Consider the following 17,208-nt stretch of genomic DNA (forward strand, 5'->3'; position numbering starts at 1 on the left):
ACCATAGCAATTTCACCTAGATGAAAGTTGAGAACAGGAAAACACATCATTGGTAGCAAGAATTAAACAGCGGTTGCCTCTGGATAGGTGGGAGTGGAGAATGGCTGGAAAGCGGCATGAAGGAACATTCTGGGTCCCAGTGAGGATCTGGGCTACAGGCATCTGCTTCAGTAGAGGCACTGCAGATGCACAGACATGTACAGATGTTACAGATCTATGGGCTACATAGCCTTTACATTTTACCTCAAAAGAAAAGGAACTATAAAAAACACTAAGCAATTAGTCATAGGCAAACTAAAGTGTTTAGGAGAATACACTGATTTATACAACTTACATTGAAATGCATCAAAATATGGGTTGACAGTTGGATAGAAGAATGAGTAGAGGGATAAACATATGATAAAGCAAGTATAGAAAATGTTAACTGTAGAGTCTAGGTGGTGGTCATATTGGTGTTCACTGTATGTTCTTACAACTTCGTGTTTGAATTTTTTTAAATAATATTTTATCTATTCACTTAACAGAGAGAGACAGAGATCACAGGTAGGCAGAGAGGCAGGCAGGGGGTGGGGAAGCACGGTCTCTGCTGAGCAGAGAGCCCGATGCAGGGCTCGATCCCAGGACCCTGAGATCGTGACCCGAGCCGAAGGCAGAGGCTTAACCCACTGAGCCACCCAGATGCCCCTGAAAATTTTTATAATAAAATCATGGGGGTGGAAAGCTCAGGTTGAAAGATAAAGGCCTATCAGCTGGAACATATTTTATTGTAGTTTTTAGTGGAGTTATATCCATTTGTGTTATTATAGTTGAATAGCTCTCTTCTGAAATTAAATTTAAATAATATTGTAAAAGGTTAACAACAACAAAAAAAGGACTTAGCTAAAAGGTCTCTTGGCCCAATTCCCAGCTGTCCAAAAGCATTTTTAAGATTGGGCTTTTATTCAGACTCCTCTGAGGCAGTTGTCCCAGATTGGGTGGGGGGTGTCCTTTGGGCCTTCTAGATTCTGTGCAGGACCTCAGAATGCAGCTGGCCAGCTCTGAGCTTGGCTCAGAAATGGACCCTTTCTCCCAGGAATGACATCATTCTGGCATCAGCAATACTGGGAAGCAAAAGAGAACAAACTCTCCCAAAGGTCTTCATTCAGAAGTCTTTCAAGTGGGGAAAGGGCATCATCTTGCTACTGTGCTCAGCCCAACTCAGGAGCCTGAGAAATGAATTCCCAGGGCACTAGAGTTTTGCAAGCATGGTCTAGAAGCTCAAGCTCCTTCATTCTCATGGAAGGGCAATTGGGTAGAGGAAAGAGTCTCCCTTGAATTATTCCCTGGAAGTGATCTAGATCTTCCTCCTGCAGTGTAATTCTCATCTTCTTTCCTTTTCTCTATAAAGGAGGTAGAGGGAGGGCAAGGAGGGAACCACTAGTCAGGCCCAGCCTGATGAGACAAGTAGCTGCTGTGCTTTCCGTGAGGACTGAGAATCAGGATCCTTTACCAGGTTCCCCTGCCTCTTCTGTCATCATGCCTCAGAAAGCTTTATGTTTCACCTTCAAGGATCTTCCTGTTAGTGAACCTCAAGCTCACCCTAGATGAGAAGACCACCACCCCCAGCCCAAACACGTGACCCTTCCAGGCACATCTTCTAGGTCATGACAACTGAGAAGCTATAAGAAAGACCACCTGCTGAAATCTCCTCAAGAAAAACTTTGCCCTACCATTGGAAAGAAACAGGACCCAGCTGGAAAGTACCCTTACACCACCTTGGAAAGGGGCAGGTCCAGAAAATATAGTACAGTTGCCAGTGATATGGGGAGCTTAGTTTCATGGCTGACTGTGGTATGCTGAATGTTTTTGCCCCCTCCCCCAGTTTCCCAAATTCATTTGTGGAAACCCTAATTCCAAACATGATGATATTATATGGTGGGCTTTTGGAGATAGTCAGATTTAGGTGAGGTCATGAGTGCGGAGCCCTCATGATGGGAGTAGTTCCCTGAGGAGAAGAGTCCAGAGAGCTGTCTCTGTCTTTTCTCTGCCATGTGAGGATGCAGCAAGATGATAGCCACCCATCAGCCAGGAAGAGGGCCTCACCAAGAACCTGACCATGCCAGCACTGTGAGCTTAGACTTTCAGCCTCCAGAACTGTGATGAGAATGTAGAGCTGACTTAAATAGTGATGTTGATGCTGGACATGTCCACCCTCGGCTGGGCTGAGTTTCAGGAGAATATCTGACTTTACGGTGTGGTCTCACAGTATGATACGGGATGTTCTGTTGCTGTAGCAACCAAACACAGATGTGGCTTTCTAGTAGCATACCTCCCTGGAAGATATCAGGCCACTGAGCAAGGTTAATCCAAAGGGTAAAAATGGCACCCCATGTTTCTGTGGTATGAAGCATCTGGTGAAGCTGGTGGTCTTTGCATGACCTCCTTTCTTTGAGCAGGGACACTGCCACATGACAATGATTTCCATTAAGTTTCCTTCTGGTGCAATGACCTCTATCAAGTTTTCTTCCGGAAAACCTCTTTTGAGCCTGCATTGCAAGCTACCACTATAAGCCAAAAGAACTGTCAAAAGGGAAGTTCTAAGCCCCTGCCCAGCCCCCCATGACCCAATATCATCAGTATGTGTGTTTCAAGTTGTTTTACTGTTCTGGCCAGTCCCCTTTAAAACCAGTGAGATCCCTCTTCCTTCACTCATTGACCTCATTAACATAGTGCTCCGGAGGGTTCACTGGCCAGTAAGAGCAGGAGGCAGTGGGAGTCCTTCCTAGAGGAGGCAATAATGACAACTCTGTCAGTACTCTCTTTCCCATAGACACCGTGGGGTGGTGGCTATTTTCCCAGGTGTCCCCTGGCAGGCAGATCTCTCATGCTGTGGTGACTCCTAGTTTCTTTTCTCCTGATTGACATTGGTCACTAGAGGATCCTGAAGAATTTCCCTTTTCAGGACTCAGATTTCTATAACATGAACATTGATTTAAGTAGGCAGAATATTGGTCAAGCTGTTGCATTAATAGCCAAGTGTTAACTTAGGACTGGCCTTCATGAAGTATGCTTTCAATGCACAGCACAGAGCCCAAAACTACTTGAGATGTTATATATACACAGTTGGATTTTGGTGACTAGATGATAAAAAATTGGCATTTGCTTGTGGATATGGGTTGCCTGGTTTTCAAGAGCCAAAGGTAGTTCAGGAATTTGGCTCTCCTAAGAGCATTAGTTTTTTAGAGAACCTTTTGACTAACTTCTTTACAAAACATCTCTACCTTCCTCACAGAACATTTAAGACGAGGTTTACGGTGTCAGCCTCTGAAGGCTAAGTGAGCACCATTCTCAGGTGGAAAACCATTTCTATGGACAGTGCTGTTAGTTGCCAGTTAAGGAATGCTGGCAGCTCCGTATGGCACCATCACCACTCAAATTGGACCATAATGCAGGTCCCAGACAGCTCTGCCCCTCGTAATGTAGTCACTTCACTTCCATGTCTTCATCTGTCTGACTTGCATACTCAGATTATATATGAAGAAGATGGAAGACAGTGATCTGCCATTCAGTCAGTGTCATATAATTCATATTGTTTGAATCCCTCAAACTTATAAGTGAGCAACATCAGTGATTCTATTTCTTTCTTTCTTAAAGATTTTATTCACTTATTTGACAGAGAGAGATCACAAGTAAGCAGAGAAGCAGGCAGAGAGAGTGGGGGAAACAGGCTCCCCGCTGAGCAGAGAGCCCGACGTGGGGCTCAATCCCAGGACCCTGAGATCATGACCTGAGCTGAAAGCAGAGGCTTAACCCACTGAGCCACCCAGGTGCCCCAGTGATTCTGTTTCTAGAACAATATGTATCACTGATAGTTTTTTTCTCAGATAAATTTTTTCTCATGACAATATAGTATGCAATTCGTGGTGACAAATTAATTTTACTCTACTATCTCCTCACTTTCTCCAAACCACTTGGATAAGAGCAGTATTCTACTCTGAAATGGTTGTTTAAGCCATTCATTTGAAATGCAAAGATTGGCATTTTTTTCAGATGACTATTTGCTAACTTTCTGAAGCCACTGACTTAACAAATGTGAGTAAAAATTCTCACTGCTACAAATTGCCAAACAACACTACTTCCAAAAGAAGTAGGAAAGTGGGGAGGCCAATCAGAGCAACTCTGAGCCTAGTAGCCTAAGTCATGGCCAGATGGATTTCAACTGTAGTGATTTTCTGGATATTTCTTTCTTTCTTTTTTTTTTTTTTTAAGATTTTGTTTATTTACCTATAAATAAATAAAGAAGAAGCAAGAGAGAGAGAGAGTGAACACGAGCTGGGAGAGGGGCAACAGAAAAGGGGAGAAGCAGACTCCCTGCTGAACAGGGAGCCCCATGTGGGGCTTTTAGCCCCAGGACCCCAAGATCATGACCTGAGCCAAAGGCAGACGCTTAACCGACTGAGCCACCCAGGTGCCCCTGTGGTGGATATTTCTCCTTAGACCAAGGACAAATCGAGTTTTGGGAGGCCTAAAGCTTTTACAATTTTAAGAGCCCTCCTTGGGGAAAGAAGTTTGAAAATATGAATACAAAATTACTGAGGCAGAAGTTAAGCTTCATTAGCTTCATGGTAAACCCAGCTCTGAGTGAGACCAGTTAAAACCTCACAAATTGGAAGTAACTGTTATTACTTTATCAGCACTTTATAATACCAACTACTGAAAATATTTAAGGTGCCTTGACACCTGATATTTCTTAACAGTTGAAGGCTTCTGAAATGCTTAAAATATTTTATAACATAATCAATAGGGGAAGTGGCAACTCAAACTCTGCAGATGTGTCCTTCCAGTCTATAAATATTTATGAAGTACTCAAAAAACAAACGGATGGTGCTAACAATAAGAAACCAGCCAAGAGTATTGAAAGCAAAACTGATAAGGAAAGGACCTTTTGAGTTTTTGATTGAAATAGAATAGATTTCTCTGAACCAAAAATTTCCAATGGTTGTTTAAATCATTTACTTGAAATGAGACCAGTTGTAAGACACTGTTACCTAACCAGGTACAAACGTAGTGCTTCTTTGGCTTTTTCACTCATTTAAGTGTTCCAATAGTTGTTGTAGCTTTTTTCACTCATTCAAGTGTTCCAATAGTTGTTGTAGCTTTTTCTAACTCTTATTAAAATGAAACAAGATGGGATTGGGAGGGAGACAAACCATAAGTGACTCTTAATCTCACAAAACAAACTGAGGGTTGCTGGGGGGAGGGGGGGTTGGGAGAAGAGGGGTGGAGTTATGGACATTGGGATGGTATGTGCTTTGGTGAGTGCTGTGAAGTGTGTAAACCTGGCGATTCACAGATCTGTACCCCTGGGGATAAAAATATATGTTTATAAAAAATAAAAAATTTTAAAAAATGAATATAAAACTCTTGAAGTAAATAATGTCCATTATTGCGAGTATTTTTTTATTTTAACAAACCACCTGAAACCATTGTAGGTATAGGGACCATTTGAAGGAAACACAGAATTCCTGGCAGGGGAAGATCAAATAGAAAGGCATGAGGACATGAGAAAAACATGATTTATCATGAGAATTCCAAGTACCTTAGAGTAAGAGGTATGGATCAGGGAATGTCAAGGAATAAGACTGAAAGATAAACAGAGGTCCAGAATACAGGTAGTCTGGTTTGCCTGGCAAAAGAGAGACTTCACCTGAGAGGCACTGGGAAACCATGGAAGGATATTAAGTGGGAAGTGAGTGCCAGGATGAGATTTGTGGTTCTGAAAGATCAAAGATCAGTCTGTTGGCAGTGTGGAGAATGGATCGGAGGACAAGAAGATGGAAGGTGGGAATGCTGCTGCAGTAATTCTACTGGGCCAAGGAAGACATGGGTTAGAAAATCTGGGGAAGACGGGCAAAAAATTTAGTGGATCACTGGCAATGGAGGTTGAAGATTTGTCCCATTTCTGTTCTCTGCTATAACCCAAGACTGAGTTCACTGCCCACAGGTGGGAACGTGAGGGGGCTTGGATGCTGCCAGGCTTCCAGGTGGGTGGTTGTAAAGTAGTGCCATTAACTTGGATGTTTGTGGGAGATAAGTTGTAAAAGGGATATAATGAGCACAGTTTGGGGCACATTAAATTTGAAGGCCTGTGGTACATCCAGGTGTGTGTATCTAGCAGACAGTTTGGGGGAAGAGTGAGACCTGGAGGCAGAGATCTGAGGTCATTAGTAGTCACGGGAGAGATGAGAATGAGAGGCATTTAAAAGCGGAAGAGGAAAAGGTCCATGTCAGCACCCTGGGGGAATAACAAAGTTTTAATTGTTTGGAGAAGAAAAGTAACTAGCAAAAGCAACTGAGAAAGAACAGTGGGTGGGGGGGTGGGTAGGGAAAGAACCAGTAATGAGAACTTGTACGGAAACCAGTGAAGGAGTAAGTTTCAGAAAAATGCAATGATCAACAAGTTCAGATACCTGAAAAAGGTGAAGCCCTGGTGGTGGGGTCTGTGAATGATGGTGGAGTTTCAGTGGAGGTGGGGAAGGGGGAGGGTGGGTGACTGGGAAGTAGAGGACGCTTTCCTCCTTCGAGCAGTGAGTGGGAGGCCAGCCAAGTGAAGGGAGAACCAGGAGCTGGAGTGTCATGTAGGCATGAGGGTTCTTGTTTTTGTTTGTTGGTTTGGTTGTTTGTTTTTTAACATATATTATTTGTTTCAGGGGTGCAGGTCTGTGATTCATCAGTCTTACACAATTGGCATAAGGGTTCTTTTTAAGAGAGGAGACACTCAAACTTATTTATATGCAGGAAAGTAGCCAAAAGAATTAGGTTAAAATTGAATGAGATTGAGGACAGTTAAATAAAGCAGACTCCCTTAGGATAAGGAAAAGGATGAGATCAAAGAGTATGGAAGGGCAAGGACATGGAGAATTTGGAACCCTCATGCATTACTGGTTGGGAATATAAAATGGTACAGCCACTGTAGGAAAGTTTAGTGGGTCTTCAAAAAGTTAAGCATAGAATTACCATATGGCTCAACAATTCTCCACAAAGAATTGAAAAGAGGGACTCAAATAGATACTACAATCGTACACAATTTGTGTACAATAGTACACAAATGTTCATTGCAGCATTATTCACAATTACCAAAAGGTAGAAACAACCCAAGTGTCTATGAACAGGTGAATGGATAAACAAAATATGGTATATCCATACAACAGAATATTACTCAGCCATAAAAAGGAGTCAAGTTCTGACCCATGCTATGTGGATAAACCTTGAAAACACTACACTAAGTGAAGTAAACCACTTAAATATTGTATGATTCCATTCACAGGAAATACCTAAAATAGGCAACTTCATAGAGACAAAAATATTAGAACTTCTAAGGGCTGGGGGAGAGGGGAATTACTGTTTAATAGAGTTTGTTTGGGGTGATGGAAGAGTTTAAAAAAATAGATGGTAACAATGATTTCACAATGCTGTGACTACAATTAATGCCACTACCTTATACACTTAAAAATGGTTAACTAAGGGCACCTCAGTGGGTTAAAGCCTCTGCCTTCGGCTGACGTCATGATTCCAGGGTCCTGGGATCGAGCCCCACATAGGGCTCTCTGCTCAGCAGGTAGCCTGCTTCCCTTCCTCTCTGCCTGCTTGTGATCTCTGCCTGTGAAGTAAATAAATAAGATCTTTAAAAAAAAAAATGGTTAACTAAAATGGCCTGCTTCATGCTATACATATTTTACCATAATAAAATGTTATGTTGGCCATGATATACATGATTCCGTTCATTCAGTTTGGTCAATAAAATATTCAACGCTTTCATTTTTGTTTTTAAAAAAATGAAGGGATTAATTCTGAGCAAGACAGGGATGTCTTTCTCTATCCTTCCTGTTTTTCCTCTATCCTTCCTGTGCTCTGGGGGCATAGGTGAGGATGTGTACAGATCTAGCTAAGATTGCCGTTGTCCCCAGGGACATTAAGGGAGTTCCCAACAGATTCTTATTTCCTTTGCTAAACAAGAAGCAAGCTCCTGTGCTTGGGGTGGACAGGATGGGGAGAGGTTTAATAAGGAACTGGAGGAGAACAGTGAGTTTAAGAGTGGCTATCAAAGGGAATGGGAGAGGGAGCTGACCAAGGATACATAGAAGAACTGCAGAGTAATTTTCCTGCCCCAGCTGAGACTGGCACATGGCTTCTGTGTAGGATTTCATCTTCAAATCTTGTTTATTTTCCCCAGCTGCATCAGGCATAGGAGTCAGAGAAGTTGGATTGCTATTCTTCTCCTTGATGAGGTGTTTGTGGCATGGGCACCATGGTTGACTAATGGCCAAAGAGGGCAATTTGAGAGGGTATATAAAAGAATGGTTCAGAGATGCCTGGGTGGCTCAGTTGGTTGAGCAGCTGCCTTTAGCTCAGGTCATGATCCTGGACTTCCAGGATCGAGTCCCGTATCGGGCTCCCAGCTCCTTGGGGAGTCTGCTTCTCCCTCTGATCTTCTCCTCTCTCATGTTCTCTCTCACTCATTCTCTCTCAAATAAATAAATAAAATCTTAAAAAAAAAAAAAAAAAAGAATGGTTCAGGGGCACCTGGGTCGCTCAGTTGGTTAAGGATCTGCCTTTGGCTCAAGTCATGATTCCAGGGTCCTGGGATCAAGCCCCACATCAGGCCCCTGCTCAGTGGAAAACCTGCTTCTCCCTCTCCCACTCCTCTTCCTTGTGGTCTCTCTTTCACTGTCTCTCTCTGTCAAATAAATAAAATCTTAAAAAAAAAAAAAAAAGAATAGTTCACATGGCCAACCAAGGGGTACAGACTTGATACAAATGAAGAGTCTGAAGGAGACTCATGACCCAATTCCATCTAGGAATTGAAATGTGAAAATCGGTGTAATGAGAGTGAAGAGTGAGAGATAGGATAGGATTTTGGACTTCAAGTTGCAGAGGTAGGACTTTGCTGGTTGATGACATTATTGAAGTTTCTGGAAGTGAAGGTGAAGTTGTGGACATGGTGTATTAGAGTGGACTAACTGTTGTCACAAGTAGATAAAATGATGTATAATGGCTTAATTATAGTAGAAGCTTGTTTCTTATTCATGTAAATAGTCCGTGGTGGTTGTGGGAGTGTTCTCCTTCTCTACAATTCAAGAACCCAGGGTGATGGAGGCTCTGTCATCTGCAGTCAGATCAAGATCATCCAGACGTTGACATTCAGTTGGCATAAAGATAAAGAGGAAGGAGGAGCACATGCAAGTAGTTTTATGGGCCAGGTGTTCACAGAAAGAGGTACACATAATCTCTTCATATGTCATTGGCCAGGACATGGTCACACGGCCACACCAAATTGCAAGGAAATCTGAGAGATGTGTAGTTATGTGTCCTGGAAAAAAGAGCAACCAGCCACCCTTCCTACACTTGAGCCTCAAAGTTATTTTTTAAAGCATCTGCTGTTGTGATGTTGCTACTTAGTTTTATTCTTAAGTCCAGAGATAAGTTTCAAAAAGGCTAACTTTATAAAGATAGCTGAAGTGAAAAAGCCTTATCTGACCATACATGGGAAGCCTTCACTTCTAATTCTGTTCCTTGTATCTATTCTGGTGGTTTTTGTTTTTTTTTTTTTTCCATCTAGGCAGACATCTCTGTAACCCAGTTTCCTCATTTGATGAAGTGAGTTTCATTCTTTTTCTTCATCAGAAATGTGTACAAGGTTTTTTTGGTAATAGAGCCCCTTTATCACACACTTTGTGCCAGTAGCAAATATTAAATAACAGGGAGATACGCATTAAGTCACTGAAGGCATTAGCCCTCACAATGAGCCAAAATGGATTTTGTGTCGAATTGAAGGGCAAGACCCATTTTGCTTCTGACCGTTACCTTAACAAATGAGGTAAAGACTTCTTTTTGAGCCACATAGATGTATTTTTTTTCTATAAACAAGCTGCTCAGTGTTGGTTTTTTAAACTAGGTGAAATCTTCCTCATATGTATATTATCCACCTCATATTTTCTGCCAATAGGGATGCAAGGCAGGCACAGCATCAGCTGAGATGTTGAGCTGATAATGTTGAGCTCATAGTCACTCTCCTCACATTGAGCTGTGGGGGCGGGGGAGGGGAGAAGAGTAAAGGACACCAAAGAGGAATTTCCTCCCCAGAAGAGAGTTTGTTCCAACAACTATGTGAGGAGATTCAAAGGGTCTTGGTATAGACTGGAGTGGCTCACCATCCTACTTTCCAAAATTATATGGAAGTTGTTCTGAAAACAAACTCTATGTCTTGGTAAGGAAAGGTCCTTTAAGGAAACATGATGAATTACTATAGAGTACTAGGTGTGCCTCAAAATGCATCCCCCGCTGATATTAAGAAGGCTTACCACCAGTTAGCTCTTCAGGTACATCCAGACAAGAACCCAGAAAACAGGGAGGCAGCTGAGGAGAAATTCAAACGAGTAGTAGAAGCCTATGACGTCTTGTCTGATACCAAGAAACGCAACAACTATGACAAGTCCAAAGAGAACCACATCAAAATGGAAAATACAGGTGACTGCAGAGACAAAAACTGCTTGAAAGAGAAACCACGGTTTGAAAGGCCACACTGTGGCTTTCAAAATGTCTTTGAAGATGGAGACTTCTTCTCAGGAGATTGTTTTTCCACTGGTCATGTGGGTAAGGCCAGGAGATTTCACTCCTCCTTCTTTGATGTCATCCCCATATTGGACACAGGATTTTCCACATTTGTATCCCTGGGCTCCAGACCAAGTCCCCCTTCCTCTGGGACATTTGTACCCTTTGTAAGCAGTGGAATGGGAAACTTCAGGCTGGTCACCACTTGTAGCCAGATAGTGAATGGCAAGAGAGTTGTTACAAAGAAAGTTCTAGAAAATGTGAGAGGGAAGACTGAAGTGGAAAAGGACAGCCCATTTCATCAAATTCCTCCACATCATGGGTAAGGAGTCTGTGCTTTGTTCTTTCATAGGGAGACTTTTCTGTAAGGATGGTGAGTCTGATGCTTATCAAAGACAGAATCGGCATCTAAGAGTGTGTTGAACTAGAATGGACAGAAGGCAGCTTAGTCCAAACCTCTTATTTCACAGAGGAAAGAAATAATTGGCCAGATGATACACAAGAAACTAAGAAGCAGCAGAGTTTGGCTTTCATCCCATCTTCTGTTTCTAATTGAGCCTTCTTTTCCTCTGAACTATATTTGAGACAGCAGAGACCACCCCACAAGTATGGCCTTCTGGGTTAGTTGCAGGGCCCTCCTATCAGAAAGCCCACTGACTTCTCTTTGACTTTTTCACTGTCCCTCCTTGCTATTAACCAGTTTCCTCTTTCTTGACAGCCACTGTTCTTCTCTTCCCAACCTCTTCCTACCTCATCATTCCAATTGGCCATATCACAATCTCCATTGAAAGAGCTATCAAGGTGTATTAGCATTTGTAGAGAGAAAGAGTGAAAAGTAAAAGGATTAAGATTTTTTTTTTAATAGAGACTTTTAAAAAAATAGCTAGCCTTTATGGAGTACTTGGTAGATATCAGGCATTCTACTTCACCTGTGTTATCTCAATAATTCTTTCAGCAGTGAAATACAGTAGCAACTTTTCCTCCATCATATATGTAAGGAAATGAGGCTGAGAGAGATTAATAACTTGCCCAGGCCCCACCTAATAAGCAATAAAATAATGTCTTTCTCTAAAACATATGTTTCTCTACTGAGCTATAATATCCAAGGATCCCAATCAGTTATTTTTACATCATGGGTCTTGCTTTCATTGGAAATTTACACGTACCATTTCTAAACCTTACTTCCATACATGAGTACTTGCTGGAACTTATTAAGTAGGCAAAGATTTTTTGCATAAATATTCTTGTCCAACAGGTACTTGGGTTACTCTTACATGAAGATAGAAACTGAAACTGACAAATGATTATCCCTAACACAGGGAGGTAAACAGGATCCCAAGATGTGAACTATCTTTTTGTTTTGACTTTAATCATAACATACATGCTAAATCATGGGATTTTTAAATATTTATTTAACTGGATCTGGTCACCCTCCAACCCCTTCATTTATGCTAATAAACAGACTGGGGTACAGAGGAGTGGTTACTTGTGGAAAATGACTGATGGAGTCTGCATCAGAAACTCTTGTCTTCCATTTCCCAGTCTCATGCTCCTTCTAGTACACCATGCTGACTGGCAAAATTTGGATTTTATTTGCATCTCAATCTTTTATAGAAGTTATGTAACAAATGATTCGCTTCCTTAATCAAGGAACTTTTCTGTGTTTGCAGTTTTTATGAGACAAATTTTTGATGTAGTCTTGAGCTTTTTTAATCTCACCGAATTTTCTGAACTTGAACAGGAATACGCCTACATCCCTCTGGCAAAGGGTAGCATTCAGGCAGGGAGCACACTTCCAGAAAGGAAGCAGTAGATGGATTTGGAATTGGAACACATCCTGTTCTTGCTGCTTACTAGTCATTGAGAACCTCCTGTCTGTCAGGCACTGTACTAGGTGCCTTACGTGAATGAATCATTTCTAATCTGTAGAATCCTTCAGGGATTTGTTTTCATTTTGCAAGTAAGGAAACTGAGGCTCAGGAAATTCAGGTCCTTTGTCTAGGCTCACACAATAAGCAGTGGAGAGACAAGGTTCAGACTGCAGTTTGTTTGACCTGGAAGCTCACATTTCCATCATGTTGTGTTCTACTGCCATTCATCTGAGCTGCTGTAGTCATGACCAAAGAGGAATGTTTTGTTGTATGTATGAGTTATATTCATTTCCAGTTTTTAAAATGAGGATTTCCAGATGGAGCTTTCTTTTACCAGCCCTAGTGTGAGGTGAACTGCAGTATGGCTACTGAACAAAGGGAAAATCAAATTGGAGCATGAAACTTGATTTTCCATTTTGTCTTAAATAAAATCCAAATTTCAGCATTTTTCACAGACAACTTGGCTTTTGACAGAAATGCTGAGTTGTAGAAGGACTTTTTTGCCAGCAAAGATTAAAAAAAAAAAATTCGGTTAGTCAAGGAAGTTTTCTTGTTGTGTAGAAATGAAAGCAGTGTCATCTCTTCCTGATGTCCATTTAAAATCTGTAGGAAGTTAAGTAGGAGCAAACAACAACAAAGGCAAGAAGGAGAGCAGGAAGGGCTTTGCTGTTTTTTAAAGCGTTACAAGTGAGTACTTCATCATCTCAGGCAATCTAAGATATATGGGAGCTTTGAAGAAACCTATGATTCAGATTCCTGTGACCTCATAGTGCCTTCAGAACTGCTAGAGTGGTTTCCGCATGTCATAAGCTCCTCAGCCAATTCTCATCCTTACAGCTTTTACTGATGGGCAGTCTTTGGGCTTACTAGCTGCGTAAGAAGAAAACATTTTAGATTTGGAAAGTCAAATCCTTTGTCCTTAAATAAATTTCCAGTCTGCCCTGTCAACTAACTGCTTTTTTATGCACCATGTTTTTGAATAGTTGTCTCTCACAAATTAATGTGAGACTTTTTTTTTTCTAGTTGTCAGCAAAATAAAGGTTTCCAGAGTTCAATAACACCAAAAGGCAGTTAGAAGTAATTCCTTGCCCTTCTGCTCTGGTTCATGATAGGTGGTTGACAAATGACATGAGGACCATGGGCCTGTTGAGGAACAATAAGTGATTATATAACTCATAGCTCAGGAAGCATTTGTGAAAGTAGTATCTCATGGAATCCTATCAGAAACCCCAAAATCCCCACATTACCAACTGAGGAGACAGAGGAGTAAGGGATTTACCCAAAGTCACAAAGTGGGTATTTCTTTCTCTCTTTCTCTCTTTTTCTTTCCTTCCTTCCTTCCTTCCTTCCTTCCAAGATTTTCATTTATTTATTTAAGAGAAAGAGAAAGAGAGAGGGCACGAGCAAGGGGAGCAGCAGACAGAGGGAGAAGCAGGCTCCTGGCTGAGCAGGGAGCCTGACATGGAACTCAATCCCAGAACCCTGGAATCATGACCCAAGTCAAAGGCAGACGCTCAACTGACTGAGTCACCCAGGCATCCCAAAGTGGGTGTTTCTTCAGCCCATGAGCCCAGTGGTGTTTCTCCACACACAGAAACATACAAAGCACATTTTCTTCATAGCCTGGTAAAACACAAGAGAATTTGGAAGAATGGCTTTCTTGGGGTCAGTGTAGGAAAGAGTCAGTTTTGTGTAGTTGGAATTACACGCCTGTCCCCTTATCTGTCCATCAGTGGGGGAGATGGTTACAGACATATGTCTGTACAGACAAGTCAATGCTTACCAGACATGCACAGCTGGTCCATCTCTTGAGCCCAAGCCCCCTAAGAGCCAGCTCACTTGTCCCACAGTAAAAAATAATAAAAATAAGGTGGTATTCAGCAAGCTTCTCAGTGATCCCTTTCCAGAAGTTCCAAACTACTTTCTGTATTTGGGATCCATATCCCTTTCATGAAAAGCCTGTTTATATTTTACCCCCAAAGCTTTGTGGTCTCCAGGGAACTCTGGTTGGGTACCTGAAGGGAGTGGGAAGTGGACTCTGAGAGAGCAGGGGCAGAGCCCTGCCCGTCACTACCTTCACTACCTGAATCTTGAGGATCCACTAAAAGGAAGTATGGTAGGTTGATTTTCAGGTTGAGACAGGATGGTTCTTTTATTTTTATTTATTTATTTTTTTTTTTAGATTTTATTTATTTATTTGACAGAGACAGAGATCACAAGTAGACAGAGAGGCAGGCAGAGAGAGGAAGGAAAGCAGGCTCCTGCTGAGCAGAGAGCCCGATGTGGGGCTCGATCCCAGGACCCTGTGATCATGACCTGAGCTGAAGGTGGAGGCTTTAACCCGCTGAGCCACCCCGGTGCCCCAAGGTTCTTCTTTTAAAGGACAGGAAAGAAAAAAAAAGAAAGAAAGAGGACAGAAAGGAAGTTCACAGAGAGTGAATCATTTTTCCACTGCCCATTGTTGTAATTGACAAGATTCTGGAATACCTAGTCATCTATGACCCCATTGGTTCACCTATACTACACATATTTACTTCCAAGTGTCAAGAGAAACACCAAGGCGTTACAGAAAGAACATCAGCTTTGGTTTTAGGCAGGTGATTTACACTCCTCTGTTTTCCTTGCCTAACTTCGTGATCTTAGGCACATTAACTTCTCGCCTTGGTCCTTGGTTTGCCTGTAAAATCTGATAATACCTGCCTGCCCTAATTTATAGAGTTGTTTTAGGAGTTAAGTACACAGAAATTTTGCACAAACTTCAGTACATTTTATAAATGGAAAGGGTCATTATTTCTTTCAGAAACAATATCTCTGACTCTTACAAATATATGTGCCAAGCCTGCCATCATTTTTTTAAGATTTGACTTTAGGGATGTGATCTTGAAAATAAGATCAGCTATGGATTATATTTAATTCAAAAATAAAAGTGGAAAATGGAACATAAAAATAGAGGAGTCCATATTTTCCATTTGACCCAAGTGAAAAAGTAATGTTTTTAGCTTGAGGACAATCAATATGTCTTTTTCCTTTGAACTTTTTTTGTTCTTCATTATCCTTGAGCTTTTGGACTCAGTGTTGGTTTTACCGTCTTCTTCCATTATAGGAGATTGATGGAAAATCCCTGCTATTGATGACAAGAAACGATGTGTTGACGGGACTTCAGTTAAAACTGGGGCCTGCTCTGAAAATCTACGAGTATCATGTAAAACCTCTGCAGACAAAACATCTAAAGAACAACTCTTCATAGTACAAATTGGGGTCTTAAACCTCAAAAAATACATAAGATATAATTTAGTTTCATGTGATGAAACTTTGTAAACAGAATACATACATGTGTATATGTAAAGAATTTCAGTCAAATGAAAAGTTATCCTATGGGATAGACTAGGCAATCCATCCGCTGACCTGAACTCAGCCAGGAGGAGCAAGGATGACTTGTGGACAGCATGGTTTTCCTGGTGGAGCTTGTCAAACAGAGTTATCTTTGACATGGTTGGACACCCCTCCCCACCAAAGGGGTTATCTTCAGATTGCTTTCCCAAAATCCTTGAAAAAGTGTTGAATGCAATGATCTTCTGGTTACAGATGTAGAGAGATGAAAGACCAGAAAACTTAGGGAAGGGGAGAAAAGAGAGAGAGATGCTGTCTCCCTTGAATCCCTCTGCTCCTTAGAGTTTGTGTTATTTGGATGGAATTGCCGACACCCTCTTTTATAGAGGGTCCTTCACTTGACCTTATTAAGGTTTCACTGGGATGTACTGCGATGTTTGAGAGGAACGTGCATCATGGCCCCTGCAGGAGCAGAGCCTCTGAAAAGAGAAACTCTGTTTTGTCTTGGGGATCGCCATCCATATTCAGCTTTTTTCACAGGGGATAATGATATTTTCTGCATAGATTTACTTTCAAATTGGCTCTTTGTTTCTGAAGAAGAAAGCATTTTTTCACTTTATGGTTTGTATTTATACTGATTTGTTTCTGAAGGAATTTGCCGAGAGTTATAGATCAAAAAGCCTTGTTACTAGGACAGAATATTTTTATATATATTCCTTCATGATGGTGTAATATTTTTTTAATTGCTCTGATGCTTTGTTTGATTCTTGGTTTGAGTACTTGTCTTTAAGAACTTGAAAAAAGTGAGCTTGCTACATCTCTGTTCAAAGAGACATTTGTTCAAATCTCTGTGTGTCAATACCTTGTTGAATTGGTGCTTTGTGGTTGCAATAAAGCATTGTTTCAGTTTATTGCCAGTGTCTGATCGTTTCTGCTTGGTCGCCTCTTCAATTGGGATTAAGGATTAAGGTTATTCTTCAACACCATGGAAAGAAAGTCAAGCCTACAAAAACAAAACAAAACAACAACAACAACTTTAGATATATAAAACATTTTGATCTATTTATGGACTTCTTTATAAACTGCATTGTCCAAATAGGCCTTGTTCCTTCTCTTGCCCCATCCAAAAATCAATTTTAGGTATCATTTTAGCCAAAGAAGAAGAATAATAATTCTTCTCCTTCTTTTTATTTCTCCTCCTCCTCCCATTCTTCTTCTCCTCCCCTTCTCCCTCCCCACCACCCTTCTCCTCCTTGTTTTTCACGGTACGCTAGTGAAGGGTCATGAATTTCTGGAAATTTTGGTGAAAGCTACGCACTTTCCTCCAGGCAAAAGCTCATATTCCCACATATAAAACTTTGCAGCGTTGATGGACTCCCCCAGGTTCTTCTGTCTTCCCCTTCCTCAAGTTAAGAGC

General features: G+C 41.4%; 1 protein-coding gene across 4 annotated transcripts in view; it reads left to right on the forward strand.

Moving 5' to 3' along the window:
* SAMD13 (sterile alpha motif domain containing 13) overlaps positions 1-16,702 on the forward strand; it is a 40,904-nt gene extending 24,202 nt beyond the window's left edge. For 3 of the 4 annotated variants that reach the window (XM_059376962.1, XM_059376963.1, XM_059376964.1), the window contains exon 4: positions 15,565-16,702. In XM_059376962.1, coding sequence (XP_059232945.1) covers positions 15,565-15,708 — 144 coding nt within the window. In that variant the 3' untranslated portion in view covers positions 15,709-16,702. Of the gene's footprint in view, positions 1-9,598; positions 9,637-15,564 lie in introns of all 4 variants that reach the window. The other variant, XM_059376965.1, reaches the window with a different exon arrangement.
* The last annotated feature ends 506 nt before the right edge of the window (positions 16,703-17,208 follow it).

The sequence above is a fragment of the Mustela nigripes genome, chromosome 14 (genome assembly GCF_022355385.1).
Source record: "Mustela nigripes isolate SB6536 chromosome 14, MUSNIG.SB6536, whole genome shotgun sequence".
NCBI classification, from domain to species: Eukaryota; Metazoa; Chordata; class Mammalia; order Carnivora; family Mustelidae; genus Mustela; species Mustela nigripes.